This window comes from Mustela erminea, chromosome 4 (genome assembly GCF_009829155.1).
Source record: "Mustela erminea isolate mMusErm1 chromosome 4, mMusErm1.Pri, whole genome shotgun sequence".
NCBI lineage: Eukaryota > Metazoa > Chordata > Mammalia > Carnivora > Mustelidae > Mustela > Mustela erminea.
Window position 1 is genome coordinate 14417316 of NC_045617.1, and position 22785 is coordinate 14440100.

General features: G+C 41.0%; 1 protein-coding gene across 16 annotated transcripts in view; it reads left to right on the forward strand.

Moving 5' to 3' along the window:
* Nucleotides 1–22785, forward strand: part of SYNE1 (spectrin repeat containing nuclear envelope protein 1) — a 462745-nt gene that overhangs the window by 297510 nt on the left and 142450 nt on the right. For 11 of the 16 annotated variants that reach the window (XM_032338689.1, XM_032338697.1, XM_032338702.1 and 8 more), the window contains 7 exons: nucleotides 883–1077; nucleotides 2200–2340; nucleotides 9005–9172; nucleotides 9382–9543; nucleotides 17337–17543; nucleotides 19638–19811; nucleotides 22409–22600. In XM_032338689.1, coding sequence (XP_032194580.1) covers nucleotides 883–1077; nucleotides 2200–2340; nucleotides 9005–9172; nucleotides 9382–9543; nucleotides 17337–17543; nucleotides 19638–19811; nucleotides 22409–22600 — 1239 coding nt within the window. The remainder of the gene's footprint in view (nucleotides 1–882; nucleotides 1078–2199; nucleotides 2341–9004; nucleotides 9173–9381; nucleotides 9544–17336; nucleotides 17544–19637; nucleotides 19812–22408; nucleotides 22601–22785) is intronic. The other 5 variants (XM_032338692.1, XM_032338693.1, XM_032338698.1 and 2 more) reach the window with 2 other exon arrangements.

Genomic DNA, 22785 nt, shown 5'->3' on the forward strand with positions numbered 1-22785 from the left:
TTACCATTTTAGATAATTTTTACTTAATATTTTGGACTTTAGAGAGCTACGTACTGTCCAGAATCTATTTTCAGTAAGCTCTTGGTAAAAACTTTAACACCTCTATTTCTTAAAACAATTGTTCAACAATCAATGAATTTAAAAGCCATTGAATTTGACGTGAACTTCAAGTTCAAAGCTCTGGTTTGAAACATCAGAAACGTGTGAGGCATGGTAGAGCCTATGAGGGAGAATATGGTGAATGTACAGAATGTACAAAACTTTATTGTGGGAACGATCTGCATAAAAAATTAGGATTTCATATGTAATACTTAGCTTATCTACAAAAAAAAAAAAAAAAAAAAAAACAACCAACTCCGTGGGTCACAGAATTGACACGCAGGTTACTTTTGCGACGGGGTCCGTAACCGATGACTGCTCAGTTTGCTGCATTAAGTACGGTGAGAGCTGAGCGTTGCATTTTTTGTAGTTTCAGTCATCACATGACCTAATTTCCATGGCATGAACCATCTGGCAGTTTCAGATTCTTTAGGCATTTTAAAGAAAGTTGTGAGTGCTTCACGTTACGTAAGTCCCGGATTGCACCCGGAGCTTCTCCCGGGCGTGGACTCTCCCACCGCGGGGCACTGGGTGTCCGGCCCGTGCGGCGCAGCGCTCTCCCAGGCCCGCGGCGCGGTGGTCGGGCTGCGGGCGCGCTGCAAGCAGGCTCCTCCGCGGCTCGCACGTCCACATCCTGCCTCTCGGCCGCGGCCGCTGCTGTCGGCTGGCGCAGCTCTGCGATTTCATTGGCCCGCGCTGGAGGAAGATGAACGCTACTAGTTGTGTTTCCTTTTGATGCTGCTCTGACACACGGGGTGGGGGGTGGGGGGGATGTTTCCCCAGGAGCTGGCTCAGAAAATCAAGGGCTACCAGGAGCAGATCGCCTCTTTGAACTCCAAGTGCAAGATGCTGACGATGAAAGCCAAGCACGCCACCATGCTGCTGACGGTGACGGAGGTGGAGGGGCTGGCGGAGGGGACGGAGGACCTGGACCGGGAGCTCCTCCCCGCGACCTCGGCCCACCCCTCGGTGGTCATGGTAAGTCAGGGCGAAGGCCGGGCGCGCTGGGAGCCCCGCGCTCCCTTCTGACTGCACCCTGGCGGGGGGCTCCAGTTTCCCTCTTGGGGCTTGTTTTAGGGATCAGTGCTAGTAGCTCTTGCAGACTCGGACTGAGGAACAGTCTCCTTAACTCTCTGACTACATTTGGGCCAAGGCCAGTTTTTGATACTGAAAACAGTGACAGTTAAAATGATGCGATTTGCTTGAGGTGGCTGAATTATTTAAGGTGCCGGAGGTCGGCCCTTCATTTGTTTATAATTTATCAATAATACTGAGAGGCTGTGTGCTTTAAAAAATAAATTAATAAATAAAATAACATTCCTTTGCACGGTTTTCTACTGTTCTGGGGGATAGGAAAATCATGCTACACATATTGTTTTTGTGTATGTTTTCCAAACTAAAACTCTGGCCGACTAGATATACTTGTGTATTCTGTTATAATAAAATATAGAAGACATTTGATAAAATCTAGATGAAAAGGTGCTATTAGGAAAATAAGAAAACCGAAAATCCAAAGTTTAGCTTTGAATTAAAATAAAATAGTTTCCATCAATTTCTGTTCTGCAACATCACTTACCTGTCACTTTGCATCTAAAATGCATTACTTATTTTGGTAACTGTAACATTTTCCAGTGCTGTATATTTTTTCCACACATATGTGCTGTGCCTCAGGTGGTGTGTAACCGTACCTGGACTCATTTGGCAAAATATCACCTCGGGTGCATTTATTTCCCTAGAATATTTAGAATTTGAGATGGCCACAAAAGACGCAAGGTTTATTTTGTAGACCGTTCCCTCACTTGGATGATTCATGATTTTTCTACTTGTTTATAGTGACACAGACATCAAAGAAAGGAAAATAATAATCAACAACACGAGTCTTTATTTTGATATGCACTGTCTTTTACAAATGGGCCCTAGGGTCACAATCACTTGGGGACAAAACTCTTAAATATTAACACAATTTGTATGTAGATTTGGGTCTTGGGGTCTCTAACCTTTGTCATATTATTACTTTTGTTTTGACCAGTGCCTGACCAGGTCTTTCATTAACATAGCTAACCGATGTTCATGTCCTTTGGGCTACATTTTATGTGATAGATGACTGCAGGTCGCTGTCACACTTTGCTGTCACCTGTCACTGAGGAGTCTGGGGAGGAGGGAACCAGCAGTGAAATTTCCTCTCCACCTGCCTGTCGCTCCCCTTCACCTGTGGCTAATACAGATGCTTCTGTTAACCAGGTACCACCTCTTTGGAATTCCTCCATCTCTGATCTCTGAATGGTTGCAGGACTCCATTCTCTGTTTTTAATAGACTGTGGGCATGAATCTTGGACTTTGAGGGACACACCGTTAGGTGTGAAATTGCACAATCAGTGATTGTCATGTGAGACCATTGCTGGCTCAGCACATCAGCTCCTGTTCTGGGCTGCTAGCAGTGAGATGAGCAAAAATTAGGTCACAGAAATTATAGATGGAGAAAGCCCTGTTTTAAGGTATTACAGTGTTAGTTTCTAACAGCTGTCTGTCATGGAGTACTGCATCCTAACAGAAAATGAAGTGTTTGTGTCACCATTGTAAAATAATATGATCTCTTTGTATTTTAACATTCATTAAACATTGTTTTGCTGGTTACCAGCTCAGATTTTGAAGTTGAAAAGCTTCTGCTCACCATATTACACTTTTTAAAAATTTGCTGTTGACCAATTTATGGGGTGTCTGCCACTGTATATATATTGGAATGCTTCAGTAGACGTGTGCTTTTTTGCTTATTTTAATAATCTTAGTAATTAATAATCTTAAATTTGATTTCCTATACAGGTAATACCTTGTGGTTATGTGGTGCACTTCACATGTATTGTATTAAATTTAGCTTGTACTAAATTAAATATGTCAAAGAGTTTTCATGAAAACTATTGGGTAGAAACAAAAAAATATGCTTTTACAATAGCCAAAATTTTTTAATGCACATTAAGTAATACCTTTTCTTCCTTTAGCCAGAATAACTTTAGTAATTCATAGTAATTACATTACTATGAAATTATTTAAGTGTTCAAAAGAGTTGAGATTTATTTATTAGGAAAGAAGCTTTACACAGAGCAAATGTTCTATAAGTTATATTACAAATCAATTACAATTATTTTTATTTTAAAGCAGAAGCATTTGAAATAGTATTTATGTGATTTAAAAAAAAAACAAAAAACCTCATCCCCCAAAGGAGGAAAATAAAATTGATGAAAATTTTAGATGAAACAATTCTCTTGGTAAAAATGTATATAGCTCTAGGACGTTACCAATTTATTTATTTAGCAGACACATTCTGAGCACTTGCTTCACATGAAGTCTTGTGATGGGTCTCAGGTAAGTAATAAAGGAGAAGACAACAGTCCCTCTGTCCTCAAAGACCTTATAATTTAGAAAGAAAGATGGTTGTGGGGTGAAGATAACAGAAGTGTTGAGAGGAAATTAAAAACAAAACAAAAAAAAAAGGAGAAGTTCAGCGCACTCTGGGGGAAACTGTTCTTCAAATTCTGATTTTAAAATACATATTACTCATTCTTTGATGTTGTGTTCTTCTCTGTGGTCACAGATGTTATTAGAATCAGAGAAATGTGGCTATAGTCAGCTGTTCATTGTATAGGAAAAAAATTACCCTATATAGTATACTTAATGTCCTTAAAATTTTCAAATTGAACGGTAAACACTGACCTTGAGATTAACACTGTGGGAAGAATAGCCCTTTTCTAATATTGTCTGTCTCAGTGATACTTCCTGTAAAGTGTCTTTCAATGTACATGTAAAAAGGCCTTATGAATGATAAAATATGCAAATGTTTTATTATGGTTACTTTAACCGTCAAACTCAATCAGATCTTAAAACTATGAGATTTTTGCTTTAAATTCATTTTGATACCCCCTGTATCAAAGAAAAACATCAGTTAAATCACATTGTTAACTACTTTTATGTGATCCTGCAGACGAGCAAAACTGGCTTTATGTTACCAGCGGCTTTACTCAGAGGGGGCTGTTAAAAAGCAAATGTGTTCTGCCTGGTGTTGTGCAAACACATCAACCCTATCATACGGCCACATGTTATTCTTCTCGTACAGTCATAGAAGTCAGAGGAAAATGAGCAAATACCCCAACATGGCCAACAAGCTTTCTCGGGAAGCCGAGGAGGACATTTAGAATCCCCCTGAGTTCTACTTTTCAGACTCAAAATACTGTACAGAATGTGCACAACTGTTTCGAGGGCAGCCAAATATAACCGCTTTATAAAATTGCAGCTGTTAAGAAAAGGTTTGGGGCTTGCTGCTTCTGCAAGTAGATCTTCATTATATAACTGATTGCTTCCCCACCCCACCCCACAGGCAGTGTGTTCCGCCTCTAACAGTAGCTATTAGCTGAAATGTGGTAATGGTGTAGCTTCCCGGAGAGTGGAAAGAACCAGGCAACCCCCAGGGCCCCCTGCCCCTGTCCCACTGGCTGCAAGAGGAAAGCAGGAGTTGGGCTCCCCAGTAGGGTCAACGGAAGTCAAAGTTTGAAAAGCGCCATCTTGTACCAGGTAGAGTGCCAGACCCCCGGTTAAAGGCTTAGGACGGGGGCCAGGTCTCCTGCCTGTTAGCTGAAAGGGCCCGCAAAGTCCCTTGGCGTCCTCCTCTGTGATGGGAAGCAGTGCTTTTCAGTTCACAAAACTGTGGAAATTCAGTGTGACGTGAAGCCTGAAAGTACTCTTTAACCTGGACCATGTTAATGAAATAGTAGCTATAGCTTTCCAGATGTGGGTTCCCAGGAATCTGCGGGATAATGACTCTCCTAACGTAGGCACAAAGCGACAAGAGACATGTGCCTTAAGGATGATTCCTCCCTGCCAGCTGTATGGGACTGATTCTATGTATTGAATCTATGTAGCCCTCAAATAGATACAAATTATTCATCTACAAAAGGTGATATATATTTTCAAATGCTTTAAGAAACCAGGAATTGTCAGTCCTGTTAAATCCACCTGAGTGATACACATACGCACCCACAATGTGTCACACACACACACACACACAGACACACACACACACACACACACACACAAACAAAGAACCAGGGGGGGAAAGAAAAAAAGAATTTTTTAAAATAACATATTTGTTTTATTCTGGCTTTTTTGAGGGGCTTCTTTTTCTATAAAAGAGTCTTTAAAATTTTTACATTTAAAGCAACTTCTTGCTTTTCTTTGTGGACAGTAATAGTATTACCTTCTGTGTATGTGAGATGATAAATTTTATAAAAGCAATTATACAGGTATGATTCCTTAGGGATGCATATGCCTGCCTGTTATTTGCCAGACTCCCTAAGGCATGCTCGGAGTCAAAGACAAAAGGCTCAGAGTCCAAGACAGCAAGCTCACTCCGGTCTTGAGAGCTCACAGTCTGTGTGGGAGCAGGCGAGTTATCACAGTAGCGGGGGACGAGAGCCATGACAGTGGGAAAACTGCATGTGAGGGTGTTCTTGGAGCAAGCGCCTGACCCGGAAGTTCGGGGGGTCAACGGTGGCACCCAGAGCTTTCAGAAAGGAGTGCAAGTTAGGCAGCTGGTGTGCACTAGAGTGACGTGAAGTTTTTCAGACAGAGGGAAGGACCCATAGAAGGAGTGCTGATTGGACGGAGAATAGCCCATCAAGACAACTGCAAATAGTACCAGGATAATTAGAGAACCAGATTTGGAGGAGGAGGGAGAGGGGGTAAAAAAGAGACCGGGGGACTGAAGGAAACACATCATGAAGGACAGGACCGTGAAGGCCACACACCAAAAATTGAACTTGATCCAGAAGCTCATAGTTAACCGCAGAGGGAATTTAACTAGGAGCTATGTGCGGAAATCGGTTTTAGAACAGATCATCCTGGATCACTGTGGACAATAAAATAGAACCAGAAGCTGGTGAGGGACAGGAGCTGCACACTCTGGTGCCTGCCTGGGCCAGCACTGGTGAAGTTCATGAGAGAAACAGGTCGGGGGTGCAGGAGACCTGAACAGCACCTCCGTTCATGCACCAAGCGGCCTCTCCTCTGTTAGAACTGCTGTAACCTCGTGGAAAGAGCTGTGAATCTTGATTCTTATAAAGTCTCTTCTTCCTAATTTGATGACATTTTCAACAATTTAATACACTGCATAAGCCAAGCTAAATGTATGCAGGCCAAAGGTAGCCTGCGGGCTGCCAGTTTGTGCCTGAGAATTAGGAAGTGGTTGCTCTAATGAGAACTTAAACCAGTGCCATGGTAAGGGTATATGTCAATAGAGTTCATCCTAAATAAGCAGTGGATGGAAAAGGAAAGAAGAAATAGAGAATCCCAAGTTCAGAGCTTTGCTGAGTAGAAGTTCCATTTATTGAAAGGGGGATAAAATGTTAGTTTTTTCCCCTAAATTCAGTTCTCATCCTGGATTTTTTTTTTTTGAAATGTCTAGTTTGAAGAGCATCTGGGATGTGAATGTACAAATGAATTTGTGAGTATGGAGCTTGTAAATAGCCCATATTTCAGAGTGAGGGGAAAAGACAAACTACACAAGAGAAAGCCTGAGTGACCAGAGCTAGAAGGAGGACAGATTCAAGGGAACGTGTTTCCAGAAGGGGACGGGCAGCAGTGTTGAATGCTTCTGAAAGGTCAGGCAGAAGAAGGGCTGAAAATAATCAGTTGGTTTCATAGTAGAAGAGTCATTAGGATCGAAGTTTTTTGGAGGTGAATTGAGGGTGAGAAAGTGAGCATTATCAAATGTAAACTGCTATTCTACTACTACTAGAAGCTGAATTATCAAGCGAAAGGGAGAAAAAGAAGAAATGGTATCGTGACTGTGTGTTCACGTGTGATGACTCATAATGTTACGATTTATGGACTTTTCCATTATGTGGTGTCCTATAAGAAAAATACCCCCCCAAAATATGTGTTTAGACTGAAAAATATTGACTCTACTTATATACTGGAGAAAAAGTCATCAGAGAGAGAGAAGAGGAAGGTATTCACGGACGAATGTCCTTGAAAAAACGAAGGTGGCCGGGATTCTGGAAGTAGGTGGGAAGATTATCCTTAAGCAAGGAAACTGGCAAGTGTAAGATCATGGTGAGTCTGAAAATAGACAGGTTTGTGGAAATTTGAGAAGTTTCGGGATGATCTCAGTGGTTTCAGCTATGTGTCTGTGCTTGTGTGCGGAGTGTGTGTGTGTATGGGTGTGAGCGTGCGTACACATGCACCCTGGAAAGTAAAATTGGATTGAGTCCTGCTTGGGATTTTCCAGATGGGTAAAGCAGAGTTTAGGGGAAGAAGGAAGCAAAGGTGTTGGTGAGAGAAGAGCTTAAGTAACTTTAGACGTAGCTGTAAGTGCACATGGGGTGAACCTATTCAGTGATGGCAGGCTATCATGTTCAAGAGTGCGGAGGGCGGACGTCGGGTGAGAGTAGGGGAGCATGAGCGCGGATGAGCCGAGCAAAGACTGGGGAATAGCAAGGTCGTCTACTCAGGATGGCGACCGGATGACAAATGAAGGGGAACCAGTCTCCACATTCCAATGCCATCAGTTCAGGTTGGGGACTTACCCAGAAGTCTCAACACCACCACCAACAAAATAGATAGAAGATCCTCATGGCCTCTCTCATATGGCTTCCTTTAATCCTCTGAACTCCCCAGTGCTATACAGATGAGGGACCCAACTCATGAGATGTGAGTTTCTCCAATTACAGAGCTACTTAGGAGGAGAATTTCCACTGGAATCTTGGTTGTCCTGATTCCTCGGGTGTCAGACTCCTGTCGGAACTCCTCCTACTACACAATCCTGCTTTTGTCCTTGTACAGACCGCTAAATGCCAGGCCCCTTCCTGCTATTACTTTGGTTTTTCTAGGGGCTGGGACCTTCATAAGACATTATTATCCATAAGGCTCAGGTATTTTAAGTTCATGTGCATAGTTTTCTTCAGTATAATTGTAAAAGTAGTGAACTTTATAATATGAATTCCCAGAATATAAACATTACTCCCCAATTCAATTTCTATTAATACACAAGCATAGAAACAATTGAGAACAGATGAATTTACATGTCTTGAGAGAGTAGATTCCATTATGAGTACTATAAAATATGTAATGTTATTTATATCCCAAGAAACTAATAAAAAATGCAGAAGTTTGTTTTTCATCATTTAAGTTGATTATTTCTAGTCTACTTCCAGGAATTGCTTAGAAGGAATCCCTTTCATTAATTGTTTCTTAGAGTAGTTTTAACTTCTAAGCCGTTACATTTTCCTTTATTTAATATTAAAATATTTTAATTAATTTCTGTGATTAATGGATTCACAAATACTGAAGGTCTGGCTGTGTCTTAAAAATGACGTACAGATTTATTTAAATCAAGTGCTTCTTAAATTCAATTAACATATAATGTATTATTGGTTTCACAGGTAGAGGTCAGTGATTCACCAGTCTTCTATGTTGATTTTAAATGAAAATTAATTTTAAAAAAATGAATAAATCAAGTACTTTTTAGAGCTTTCACCAATACATGAAACAACATTTTGGGAAATAAGATCATTTGGATTCTCTGTTTTTGCCCTACTAATCAGGCTTTAAACATGTGTTCCGCTCAAATCGTTTGTATCTTCATTTTACCAAATAAAAACTAAGAATGAGTTTTGCCAATTGAAATACTGGCAAATGTGTTCATTTTTTAATAGAAGCCAAAATTGAAAAGAAACTGTAATGTGCTTCGATATGATCTTTATATTCTTCTTGTCACAAGAATTCTACTAGCTTCTATAGTTTATAGTCCCCTGGGACGGAGGGGGGTCCTGAGCCTTTCCTCCACGGGACAAAGAGTGCCCAGAGCATGTGAGCTCTGTCTTTCCCTGGAGTCTGACACTGGGCTTTGTCCCCACAGGACATTGCTTATTACCAAGCGCTATCCCCTGAGAGGTTGCAGACCGACGCCGCAAGGATACACCCCAGCTCGCTGCCCCCTCAAGAGTTCTACGAACCAGGGCTGGAGCCCTCTGCTACTGCTAAACTAGATGATTTGCAGCGTTCTTGGGAAACCTTAAAAAATGTGGTAAGTCTCTGAAATGTGGCATTAAGTCGGCCAGACACGGATTACCTTAGCGACTGTCTTACGCAACACGCGCAGCGAGTTTACACACTGGGTACACCGTTGAGTACCCTCTGTTGGGCCACAGAGGTAAGAAAGTCATATGAGGAAAGAACTGTCATAATCACGGAGATAAGGGGCTAGGAAACATTTGGTAACATCCTGTTCTCCAGATCAGTGAAAAGCAGCGCAGTCTCTATGAGGCCTTGGAACGTCAACAGAAGTACCAGGACTCCCTCCAATCCATCTCCACGAAGATGGAGGCCATCGAGATGAAACTCAGTGAGAGTCTGGAGCCCGGCAGGAGCCCGGAGAGCCAGATGGCTGAACATCAGGTAATAATAGCAATGACTTCAGCTTCCTGCATGATTAAGTAGGTGCACCCTTAAGACTGCCTGATCAGCCAGCCAAGCGGCCAAGCATGGTTTGGGAGAGCAGACTGACTTCTTTTTTTTTTTTTTTTTTTAATATCAGTTCTTACAGAGTAAACAAGATTCCAAAAGGTGGTTGTTTCCACCACTGCTTCAGGGAGGGATCTCAGAGGGGAAGATAGAAATTCAGACCTCGAACTTAATTAAAGAAAGCTGCCTGCATTAGTATTGCTTCTTTACTTCTGTCACACAGAGCGCCTTTCCTACTACTACGTGCCAATTTATTTTATTGTTGTTGTGAGCTATTGTTATAGGAATAGAATGTACCCCACGTCCCCCTTCTCTGGTTATTGTTGTTTTTAAGAAATTTAGCCGGTGCGTGCCTAGCAGCTTCCCAGTATCATGAGAGAATAATTCTCAGGCTTAAGTGAACAAAGAAGCAGTTGAAGAATAGGGTTATACCTATATTCAAAGTTATACCCTTAGGGTTGTCCCTGACTTGAATCATTATTTAAAAGTTATATAAACTAGGCAAAACTTCAGTTTTCCATGAGAAACCGAGATGATTACATTAACCTAACTCCGAAAGATGTTAAAAATGCATCCGTTTAAAATGCATGCGAAGAAAGTGCATATGTTAAAATCTAGTTAATGCTTCAGCAACATGATCGAGTGTGCTGTTAATGCACAATCGGGTATGATGGGGCCAAGGGTGCTGAGGTGGTCACCTAAATATGCAGTCATGCTGATGGGGGAAACACTACCGACCCCAAGCACAAAGAAGGAGCATGTGATGATGCTATAAAAGGCAGAGGAAAAGGAAGGTATTTTTAGATGCAAATGAAGTGTTGTAAAAGCATGGCATGATACGCGTATCTGTCAAGTATGGGGACATTTATGAGCTTTAAGAGTGAAACTCTGTACTTTGTTTTTGGAATCCAGGATATCCTTGTAATATGCTAATTGTTCATATGTATAGTCTACAACAAGATTTCATTCTTTTACAGTATAGGACCTTACAGTAGAACACAAAAATGAGAACATTTCATCTAGAGACAACCTATTGAGAAATAGTAGTTTCAGGTTTTTGACACTCTGATAACTTCTTACGATAGAGACCAAAGTGGATACCACCCATTTTTAAGCCTTATTTTGTTAAAACTGCCTTCTTTGGTGCTTTCTGCTGTCCCAAGGTCATCCATAGTTGGTCTGGTTTGGGGAGGGTGTTATAAAAATAGAAAATTAAAGGCTATCTTTGTTTACCTGGATAAACCAAACATGAGGATAACCAGGGACTTAGGTGACGATTACAGTGAAATTTTCTCCCAAGTGCCACTGTCCTCTTTGATACGGTAGCTGCCACCGCCTCACGGTTACTGAGGTGTTGTTTGTGTCACACCAGGTACTCACTAGGATTCCGTCTGCTCCCCTGCCCGCCGCCCCCAGCCCTATGCCTGGAGCAGGGAGAAAAACCACCTCCATTTGGTTCCAGTTTTCTCTAAGCATTCAAAAGGAATTTGGCATAAATTATCCCAGGGGTGCATTGGAGTGAATTTAAGCATTGCCGGCTCAGATTATCAGGACCAGGGGTTCCAGGGAGGGTTGACATAGTTCGACTCTCTTAATGCTCAGGGTCATCTCCGCCTTTGTTCAGAACTCATCATGCTGGGGCGCCTGGGTGGCTCAGAGGGTTAAAGCCTCTGCCTTCGGCTCAGGTCATGATCCCAGGGTCCTGGGATCGAGCCCCACATCGGACTCTCTCCTTGGCGGGGAGCCTGCTTCCTCCCCTCTCTCTCTGCCTGCCTCTCTGCCTACTGTGATCTCTCTCTGTCAAAAAAATAAATAAAATATTAAAAAAAAAAACCAAAACCATCATGCTAGTGTCCTAGGTGACTGACCACAGCCTGCCAAGACCCTTCACTAGATCCCCCCCAGGATTTAGGAACTGTGTGAGAACAGGATCCTGCTAGTCTGCCCTGACATTTCAGAGTTCCTAATGGGAGATGCAAATTAGCTCCCAATTAGGGCTACCACCCCCTGCGTGGCTGGCATTGGTGTGAAAACATGCATGAGACGTGTAGAACACAATTATTATTTTGTTCAAGGGATTTAATGGAGAAAACTCAAAATTGCATGTTAATGCTAAGTATTAAATATTAGAAATGAATCTGAGTTTTCTTGTAATTAATGCCAACCACTTGACTTTCTGTATCTTTCTAAATTGGGAATGGTAATGTAAACAATGTTAACAGTGAGGAGATGTAGCTAGTTTCATGATGATTACACATCTTTTGAACTTAATAACTATATTAATGCTCTAATGAGAGACAAAGAAAATATAAATAATGTAATGTTTTTCATATGATCACAAATCTAAAATTTTCCATCTGACCTACTTTTACCATCTGTACCTATGTTCTACAAATTCTGGGACAGAGCTGCCCACGTGAAAAGCTAACGGTATCACAAAGTCTAAATTAGTTCTTAGCTTCTGGAAGGCATTTTAAAAATTTCAAGAACTGTTGTAGAATTACTATTTCTAAGTTCCAGCTGAATGCGGATGAGGAAATCAGGTATGTTTTTTATATTTTCTAAAAATTAATAGAAACACTTAACTTGTTATTTCTTTCCCAACTCTCTCTTGGAAGTATTGATATTTCTTTAAAGAATTCCTAGGTTTTTCCTCTAAACATTTGTCTAAATCTGCTGAATTCGGGTGGAGTGCTGTGTCTAAATTGTATGGTAGATCTAATTTTAAGACATCCCTACAGTTCATAAGCTGACTTGTGGCTGTTCTAAGTGATAAGGCTTTCTTTGATAGGGACCTTCATGGTCATGGACAGTTCATGCTTTGTAGGTGTGTGTTGTCTTTGCCACATTAAGCTCTGAGATGGGTAGTAAGCAGAGCTCTGAGGTCATTTTCTTTTTGTTTTTGCTTTCTCAGTATACATGACAACTCAAAGTTTGAAACGAGGTGTGCATAGTTCTGAACGTCATAATAAAATTCATGTATACCTTTGGTGTTAAACCAAGCATGAACTTCATGTTCTCCCCAAAATGAGTCATTTTAGAGAAGCCCAAGGTACTTCTCTAAAGCGCAGAAGTGTCATGCACATATCCTCCTTGTAAAAACAAGTCCGAAACCCAGAGATGTGCATTTCTTCTCCGTCTCTTAGTCTTAAGTCGGATTTTGTAAAGGAAGAGCTGGCCACCAGCTGAGGCAGAGTTATGGGGTGGAGACATATTTGACTGTTGGATCTTTTTGTTGAAATTCTCTAATCACATAAAATTAACCACTTTTTAGTGTGCAGTCAGTGGCATTTAATAATTTCACAATGTCATTCAACCACCCCCTCTATGTGATTTCAAAACATTTTACCTCAGAAGAAAACCCCATCTCCAATAAGCTTGGCTGCTGGACCTCAAAGTTTAAAACGATAGCTACCTTCTAAAAACATTCACTCCCCCCTTGAGAGTAAGCTGAAACATTAATGGGGAGGCTTGACCCTAACAGGATGAAAACCAGCCATTCCAGGATTCCTAAATCACTTATTCCTTACTGCAGACCATGCAGGGAGCTGTTTTAGAACATTGTGAGCCTGAAACAGAAGCTGGTGACCTCACCGCACACTGGCTGGTCAACTCCGCTGAGATTCAAGGAGGTGGCTTTTTTCTTTCTGGTTGCTTCATGATTCAGATACCTCTTTTATCTGTTGTGAGCTAGAATTAAGTCAGCTAGATGTGTGGAGCACCTACTATGTGCACAGCTGAAAAAAACACACACTTCTCATGATACGTGATTTAAAAATATGCTTTTAGGGGTGAATCACCAACACATTGTACAAATAAAGCAATGAGATTGTGGGTTACAGCGATGGGAAGTAGATAAAAGGAAATTCAGGCCTTTTGGGAAAGACAGATCTTAAAAATTTATAGTGGCAACAGGAGTGGGTAGGAGGCACTATAAATATAAACACATGTGAAGAAAGGCACAGAGTAGCGAGGGCCTCTCCTTGCTCGTACAGAGGGTCAGTGCAAAAAAAAAAAAAAAAGACATAATAGGGTCAGTCTAGTTATGGAGAAGCCTTTGAAAGAGACCAAATAATATGAATTTTATGTATTTGACAATAACCAAAAATAGTTATGAATTAGTGGAAAATTTACTGAAGAAAAGGCATTTCAAAGTAAAACAAACAAAGTCAGTCTTTAAATTCATTACAATCTCATTAAAACATTTCAGCAAGTTATTTGGTGGAGATTGTCAAGCTAATTCTAAAATATTTTGCAAGGGGCACCTGGGTGGCTCAGTTGGTTAAGTGTCTGCCTTTGACTCAGGTCATGTAGTGGGGCTCTGGGATCAGCCATGTGTTGGATTCCCTGTTTCTCCTTCTGGCTCTCTTGCTCACTCTCACTTGCTCTCTCTGTCTCTCAAATAAATAAATAAATAAAATCTTATTAAAATTTTAAAAATAAAATATTTTGTACATGTATAAAAATATATATTGCAAATGAAAAGCGTCAAAAATAGCGAAGATAACCGAAAAGAAAATGAGTAAGGTTGATGGATGGATCCTACCAGAGAGTAGGACTTACAAAGCAGTAATAGTTGCGATAGTGTGGCATTGGCACAAAAACCCCAACTGAGTCAATGGAACAGAATTAGAAGCCATAAGTGCACAGATACCTACAGAGACACTTGGTTTATGTCAAATATTACACTGAAAAACAGTGGGTGAAAACACATTTTCTTTTTTTTTTTTTTAAGATTTTATTTATTTATTTGACACAGAGGTAGAGATCACAAGTAGGCAGGGAGGCAGAGAGAGAGAGAGGGGGAAGTAGGCTCCCCGCTGAGCAGAGAGCCCGATGCAGGGCTGATCCCAGGACCCTGAGATCATGACCTGAGCTGAAGGCAGAGGCTTAACCCACTGAGCCACCCAGGCGCCCGAACAACATATTTTCAATAAGTCATCCAGAGTCAGATGTATATCTGTATAAAAAAAATTTTGACCCCTGCCTACCCTGGACACAAAAATTAAGTTTGGGTATATTGTAGATCTAAATATGAAGGTTAAAAAAAAGTTTTGAAACAAAACTTCTCAAACTATCTGTAGTACTTAATTTTTGAAATTTCTGACCCATCAGATCAGTATTTTAGCAAAATAAAGTAAGATACTGCTTAAGCATGTCAATGTCAAGTTGCTTTAAAAATTTCTTGACACCTACATTCTCTCAATCTTGTCGTGAACTGGTAACAAGCACTTTGCGAACTGATACATTTCATGGGCCGTACTTTATTTAAAGTATCTTCTTCTAGAAGAGGACATGGAGAAATAATTCATGAGCTTGGGTAGGCAGAGATCTCTTAAATAGGACACCAAGTCTAACCCTAACTTTTCTGGTGAAGGAAAATGCTGATATGTTAGACTATGATAAAATTAAGAACTTTATTTTATTGAAAGGCAGCAGGAGGGAAGTCATTCCCATTAAGGGACAACTATGTCACAAAGTGGGAGCAGATATTTGCAATGCACAGAACCAAAAGGAACACTCCTAGGACTCCACAAGGCCTTTTGACCCCCTCTCTGTTACGACCTTCCTCCTCCCCAAAGATCACCACCATGTGACCTGTAAACATCACAGACTACTCTTGCTTGTTTTTGAGCTTTATAAAAATGGAATCATGCCTGAGGTATTCTGTGTCTGGCTTCTTTCCCTCCCTGTCACGATGATGGAAGTTGCTAATACTGACTGTGCGAAGGGCTGGTTACTGTCACCTCCGTATGGTACGCCACTGTCACCTGCTTTGGGGATCTTCTTCACCTAAGCCTTTCAGAGGGTTCCTAGCAGTATCTCACTGTGGTTGTAATTTGCATTTCCCTGATGACTAACGAGGTTGAGCACTCTTCCCTATGCTTCTTGGCCATCTGGATATCCTCTTTTGGGACTGCCTGCTAAAAATCTTTGGTCCGCTGGAGTCCTTCCTTTTCTTTTCTTACTGATGTGTAAAGTGGTTTCTATATTTTGGAAAGGAGTGCCTGTGTTCCTTTTGGTTTCTTGATCTGAGTGGCAGGACATGGGTTGTGAAAATGTACAGACCGATACTTAGGAGTCTGTGCACTTCTCTAGATGTATAGAATAACTTCAGTGTAAATATTTAAAAATCAATTGAGTGTGATGACACTTGATAGTAGGAGAAGAGAAGGTTTTTTTCGTTGTTTGGCTTTTTAGTATTTGTTGAGAGCCCACTCCGAGGAGGCACTGGGCTTACCCTGAAGCCTGCAGTCGGTGGCAGAGCTGTGAACCATTCAAGTACGGGGATGTTAGCAACTATGAAATATTAGTAAATAGGAAGGCTGGGGTAGCACCTGTTTTGTTTTGGGTTTTTTTTTTTTTTTAAGATTTTATTTATTTATTTGACAGAGAGAGATCACAAGTAGGCAGAGAGGCAGGCAGAGAGAGGGGGAAGCAGGCTCCCCGCTGAGCAGAGAGCTCGATGTGGAGCTCGATCCCAGGACCCTGAGATCATGACCTGAGCCGAAGGCAAAGGCTTAACTTACTGAGCCACCCAAATGCCCCAGCACCTGTTTTTCCTAACATACCATTCAAGTCCTAAATAAGAATTTCTCCTGTCAAGATCCTAAAGAGCAAGTCATAACATACCAAAAGCCGAGAAATAAAAACCGTGTATAGAATCGTGATGGATGTGAATAAAGAAGTCCGTGTGCTGTTTCCCCAAAAGACCTGGAGGTCCTAGCGTGAGTACAGGAGGCAGGAACTTCATGAGCAGGTACCGGTACGAGCGTGGCGAGATGTACAAGTAGGGCAAGGAGTCTGGCTCTTCCTTTACAGGCAAGAAGCCACTAAGTATTCTAAAGCAGGGGAGTGAGAGGATCTGATTACCTTTTTAAAAGCTCACTCCAACTGCTTTGTGCAGAGTCGAGGGGAGCGGCCAGGTAAACCCGTAAGCAGGAAAGCCAACCCTTAGAGCATTAGAGCAATTCAGTAAGAGAGCTGGCTCTGACCTGGGGTGGGGCAGAGGCGACCTGCAGGATACATCCGGGAGGAACTGGTGCTGCCCTGGATGTGGCGAGTGGAAGAGGGAGGCTGTGAAGAGAGACTCCTAGGTCCTGAGCTTGAACAATGCTAGAATGTTACCTTCCACCGAGATGAGGAAGACCGAGGAGGAAGCAGGCTTTGTATGGTTCACACTGGAGATACCAGGAAACCTGTACGTTGAGTATAAAGCCTAAAATTTACGAGAGATGTCTGGGTAAGGGATACACCCGTGTGAGCATGCAGGAATGGACAGGAGACAACCAGGAAAGGGTGAGGACATAGAAACAGGGGACGGATCTCCCTGGTCTAGAGTCACGTGAGCTTTGGGTTAAACTGCGGTGTTGTGTCAGACTTGGGGATATGGGGAGTGGGTGAAAATCACGTAGAGGAAGAAAATAGTGAATTCTGTTTTCAACACGGAATCGTAGACTCAGACTGAGCATGACCCCTCTCCTTGGACGGCAGCTGAGCCTAACCGAACGTCAGGAGGACTAATTAACTGGTTCAGATCAGTTTTGAAGTCAGAAACGTCCTGGCATTCATTCTGGTACTTTCATTTCAGAGCTTTAGTTAGTGGGACCCACTTGCTGGTGCAACGACTTGCCCGTGAACTACCTTCACTCATCTCGGGGTGAGATTCCGCTAGGGATGTGATTCCTCAGACCCCAAAAAATACATACAGTCTTGTGATTGCACAGTCTTCTCCACAGGCCTTGATGGACGAGATCCTCATGCTTCAAGATGAGATCAGCGCACTCCAGTCATCGCTCGCGGAGGAGCTGGTGTCCGAGTCCCCCGAGTCCGACCCCGCAGAGCAGCTGGCCCTGCAGTCCACGCTCACCGTCCTGGCCGAGCGCATGTCCACCATCAAGATGAAGGCCTCAGGGAAGCGACAGCTTTTGGAGGTAACGAGTGACTCGGAAGGTGCCGCTCACGTCCACGTTCAGTCCCCAACTTGTGTTGACAAGCGTGCGGGTTGTTTACGTGATCGACATTTTTATGGTTTCCCACTCAAGAAGAAGCTGGTATTGTGTGTGTCTCAAGGAGGGTCCCGTGAATAGAGCACTGAGTCAGTGTGGAGCCATGAATGTGTCTTTTCACCACTTTCTGACTCATTTCAGCATGAAAAATTGAGAATGTGGAAAAGCAAAACTTGGTAGACGTGAGCCTTGGGAAGGATAATTGTGAAGGGTTTGCATAATGGGTTGTTCTGTTTAAATAAGGGCATTTTATGACTAGTATTACTAATACTCTGAAGAGTAAATCTTTAGTCATCCTTAACCAATTTGAGCACATTAGTTCATGAAAACAGTTTTGCAATTCTGGTTCTCATGTTCCTTAACATTTAATAGATAAATTTTGGTGACAGTAACATAGGTTACAAAGTAAGTTATTTTGCTTTTTCTTTGTTTTCTTATAATTCCTGGCCCTAAATATAAATGATGTTCATATTGTTGCTTCTATAAATTTGATTAGACTGGAGACCTCTTTTTTTTTTTTTTTTGAAGATTTTATTTATTTGACAGAGAGTGACACAGCAAGAGAGGGAACACAAGCAGGGGGAGAGGGAAAGGGAGAAGCAGGCTTCCTGCGGAGCAGAGAGCCCAACGCAGGGCTCGATCCCAGGAGCCTGAGATGATGACCTGAGCCAAAGGCAAACGCTTAACCAAATGAGCCACCCAGGCACCCCTAGACTGGGGACCTCTTAAGGATTTTTCAAGTTTCTCTCTCCTGGTGTCTCTAGGGTGAAGCACATAATCAGCTCTCAATACATTTCTTATTATATGAACTTAAGAGTATTTATTTAGCTGCTGGTTATGCTGTAATTCAGTTGAACATAGACCTGTTGTATGTAGGCTCTTACCAGTTTTACCTATTGTAAGATTAGTCAAATCATATATTCATGTATTTTTTGAGAGAAATTTAAAATAAGGTGTAAGCTATATTTAATCTCTATTTTCAGCAAGCTTCTCTGATGATTCTAAGGTGACCCCAGAAATTTTAAAAATAACGACAATAGTAAGTTATTAGTGAAATAATTTTTAAAATAAGGTATTTACAGTCCTTGTCTTAAGAATTAATTTTTGAATTCACTAATACTGTTCCTAATCACACTATGAAATCCTTATGGAGTTTTAAAATGACGTGATTGGCCTTGATTTTTTTAAAATATGAATTATTTGCTATCCTTGAGAAAATCCAAAGTTGTAACCAAAAAATTTGAATTTCTGCTTTCACTCAAGAAACTCGTACCACTGAGCCCACGCTTCATGTGGGGAATCACGTGTCTGAAACTTTATGGTGGTGCTCTGTCCCCACCACTCCTTACACTTTCCCAGACATCGAGGTAAAGTATCTATTGCTGTTTACCATCTTCTGCCATTGTTTTGTTCTAATCCTTGGTTAATTTCCGTTATTTACATTATCTGCCTAGCCCCATAGGCATATTATGTAAGAAGCTTAAACTCTGGGTTCACATTAGAATCATCAGAGAAGCATTTAAAAAATACTGATCTTTTTCTTTTTTTTTTTTAAGGTGACCTGCAAAGTTAAGACAGGGATTTTCTTTCTTTCTTTTCTTTTTTTGTTTTGTTTTTAGGTTAGTTTTGTTTGTTTGTTTGTTTGTTTGACAGAGAGAGAGAGCACAAGCAGGCAGAGTGGCAGGCAGAGGGAGAGGGAGAAGCAGCACTCCCTGGGAGCCTGACATGGGGCTCAATCCCAGGACTCTGGGATCATGACCTGAGCTGAAGGCAGTTGCTTAGCCAACTGAGCCACCCAGGCGCCTCTAAAAAATACTAATCTTGAGACTCATTTCCAGAAACTCTCATTTATTGCTCTGGGATGTGGCTAAAGTATGGGTTGGTTTTTTTTTTTTTTTTTCTTTATAAGTCGCAGTGATTCTGATGCACAACCAGGACCAAAAAGAACCGGTTCTTTTGTGTTGAATCCTCATGACTTTACCTGGTGGTGATCTATGTTACATTTTACTTAATTCATAGGAGAAGTTAAGTGAGCAGCTTGAGGAACAGAGACAGGAACAGGCTCTGCAGAGGTACCGCTGTGAGGCCGACGAGCTGGACCACTGGCTCTTGAGCACGAAGGCTACTCTGGACACGGCACTGGGCACAGCCACGGAGCCTATGGACATGGAGACCCAGCTGGTGGACTGCCAGGTACAAAAATGGCCATGAAGGAAAATGCCAACATCAGAAAGTATATTGTTGAACTATAGAAAACAAAATAGTAAAAAGACTTGGTATGGATATATGATTTTTCACAATCCATATGCTTTATATAGTTAGAAAGTAGAAAAGCAACACCTTATAAAAACCTAAATGATATCCAAAATTGAATTTAGTCTTTTGAAAAATTTTACCAGTGGTATCTACTCTTTAGAAAATCTTCAGCTTCCTAAAAAGGACATTTTTTAAAGACCATAAATACCAAAAACACTTACGGTATTTATATTTAGTGGCTAGTAAGGACTACAGACCCAATGAAAAGAATTACTGTCAGTGAATCAGACTGTGGATGAACACAACAGGAGGTGTCTCTAGGTGCTCTGTTGTAATTTTGGTTCTAACTCTGATACATTGTTTGGAAAACTTGGAAAAACTGTCAGTTATAAAGAGATAGACTAAACATAGGAAGGTTGTCTTTTGGAGCAGAACATTACCTTCCTCTGATGTGAAGCCACTCGGAATTAATGTAAAGACTAATGATATTAAGGTTTTATTGTAATATTTTTTATCTCTGCATCATGGAGATTTTAAGACACATGTATTAGTATAGAGAATAGATAATGAACTCCCAGGTACCAGTCACCGAATTTCAGTGATTAGCAACATAATAGACTTCACACGTGGGTGAAGTCTATCTAGAAGCTCTTTCATTTAACAAACTAACACGTATCTAGAAAGATTTACCTAATCCGCAGCAGTAAGTATCAGTATGCATGACTTCATATGGCTCCTATTTAGAATCAGGAAATGTGCAAAAACCATTAATGAAGGAACACTGTCTTTTTTCTTAATATGTAGTATGCTATTTTGATCGTTCCTTTTATGATTTGGGATTTATTGTAACAGTGATCATTGTAACTTGGATTTTAATCTCTCTAGCCAGCTTATCTATGTGTATTCAAAGCACTGTTATTCTCTGCCTGGATGGTAGAGAGTAGAGAGCCGTGTGTGAGTGTTTTCTGTTCTTTATATCATCCTTTCTTGCTGGAAAGAAGTGTCTATTTTTTGCGTTGCCTGCTAGTGCTTAAAATTAGCACATGTACTAACTAGCGTTCCCAAATTATGTCTTACCATTACTCCTACCTCTCCCTTTTGGATGTCTCTATTTTTATAGCTATACATAAATTCCACAATTCAGATAATACATTTCAGGGTTTTTATGAAGTATTGAAATGGTATTTTGACAACATTTTTAGAAACTAGAAGCATATGGAATCACACAAATGTACAGCAATTCCTCAGTCCATTCAAATGTAGTATTTAAGCCAGTCGTGGAATTAGAACTGTGGCTATTACTAGGGTCTCATTATAACTTTTGGGGCCCTGGACACTTGGACTCTATGGGTATCTTCCAATATAAAATAACAAAAATTATATTTTTATTTTATAACTGCTTTGGTATAGGAGTGATATGATCCACAGTGGATTTATTAATACATTTTCATTATTATATTCATTCTTTTTTCTGATTTTAGAAGAAATTAAAATTAAGATTTTTATTGGCTCTCTGAAAGTATTATGAGCTCTCAGCACTGTGCCAGCTGTGCCTAATGGAAAAGTCTGTTCGGCACAGAATTATATTAGTTTCTCAAAAATAATCTTCAGAAAATCATCCGTTAAGCCCCATTACGCTAAACATTTCACGCTTCCATTTAGTTCAGGTTTCTTGGTTCCAACATATATTCTTACAAGTCGATGGTAGTTTTTCTGATTTAAAATATCTTTTCTCATTAATATATTACTTTGACTATAAGTTAGCACATTTTAAAAAGTTCAGAGTTAAGGAATATAAGAACAGTGATTTCTGCAGAAAATAAAATGGCTATTATTTGTTTAGCTGTGATGTTTTTATTTTGTAATTTGTTAGTTTTTGTTTTAAATCTTACGTTGGGAGAAGGAAGACTAGTTTTCTCCTTCTCTAAATTTAGCCTCTATTTCAGAAGAAAAGGCAGCCCTAAAGAGTTGCCACAGAAAGTGAGAGTAAAATTCTTAGGAAAACTTTTGGAAATGCAAGGTTAAAAATGTATTATATAAAAAAAATTAAAATCAAGAAATGAGAGCAGCAATCTGAAAAAAAAAAAAAAGCAGTTTCTAGAAAGAGAGAATCAGCTTTAAGTTGACACTTAAGGGTTGATTTTATGATGTCTTTACTCTTACCAGTCATAAGCATTACAATGTAACACTAAAATGATAAAACAATCATAATAATGGGATACCACAAAGGCATGGTCTTTTCCCCTTATCCGCTGGCTAGAAGAAATATGCTTTCCATGTGCTTTTCCAGTATGTTTTCCATTATATAATATTATATAATATCTAAACTTAAAGAACAGAAAAAAAATTAGGAAGCTCAAGGAATTTTTAAAAATGCATAACCTCTGTTCAGGTCTGTCAGAGAAGTAGGGAAAAACCCCAAAGGCATACTCTTCCAGTGACAGACGAAGGAGGTGTTGCGCTTCTATGTGAGAAAGGATCTTCACGGAGACCCGCAGGGCGCGTGAATGTGCTCCTCATTTCTGTTGCTCCAGAACATGCTGGTGGAGATCGAGCAGAAGGTGGTGGCCTTATCGGAACTCTCAGTCCACAATGAGAACCTGCTCCTGGAGGGCAAGGCTCACACGAAGGAGGAGGCTGAGCAGCTGGCTGTAAAGCTGAGGACCCTCAAGGGGAGCCTCCTGGAGCTGCAGAGAGCGCTGCACGACAAACAGCTCAACATCCAGGTGAGGGCTCCCGCCACCGCCTCCACAGCAGGCCAGCCCGGCAACACTGCTCAGTCCTAGGGCATTGCTGCGGGACCTTTTCTGTGCCTGGTGTCCCCAAAGGGAGATTTGGGGAAGGACACATATTTCCCCTTGGATCTCCTTTACACACACTTTGGCATTGGTTTTCAGATAGGTTTTGTAAG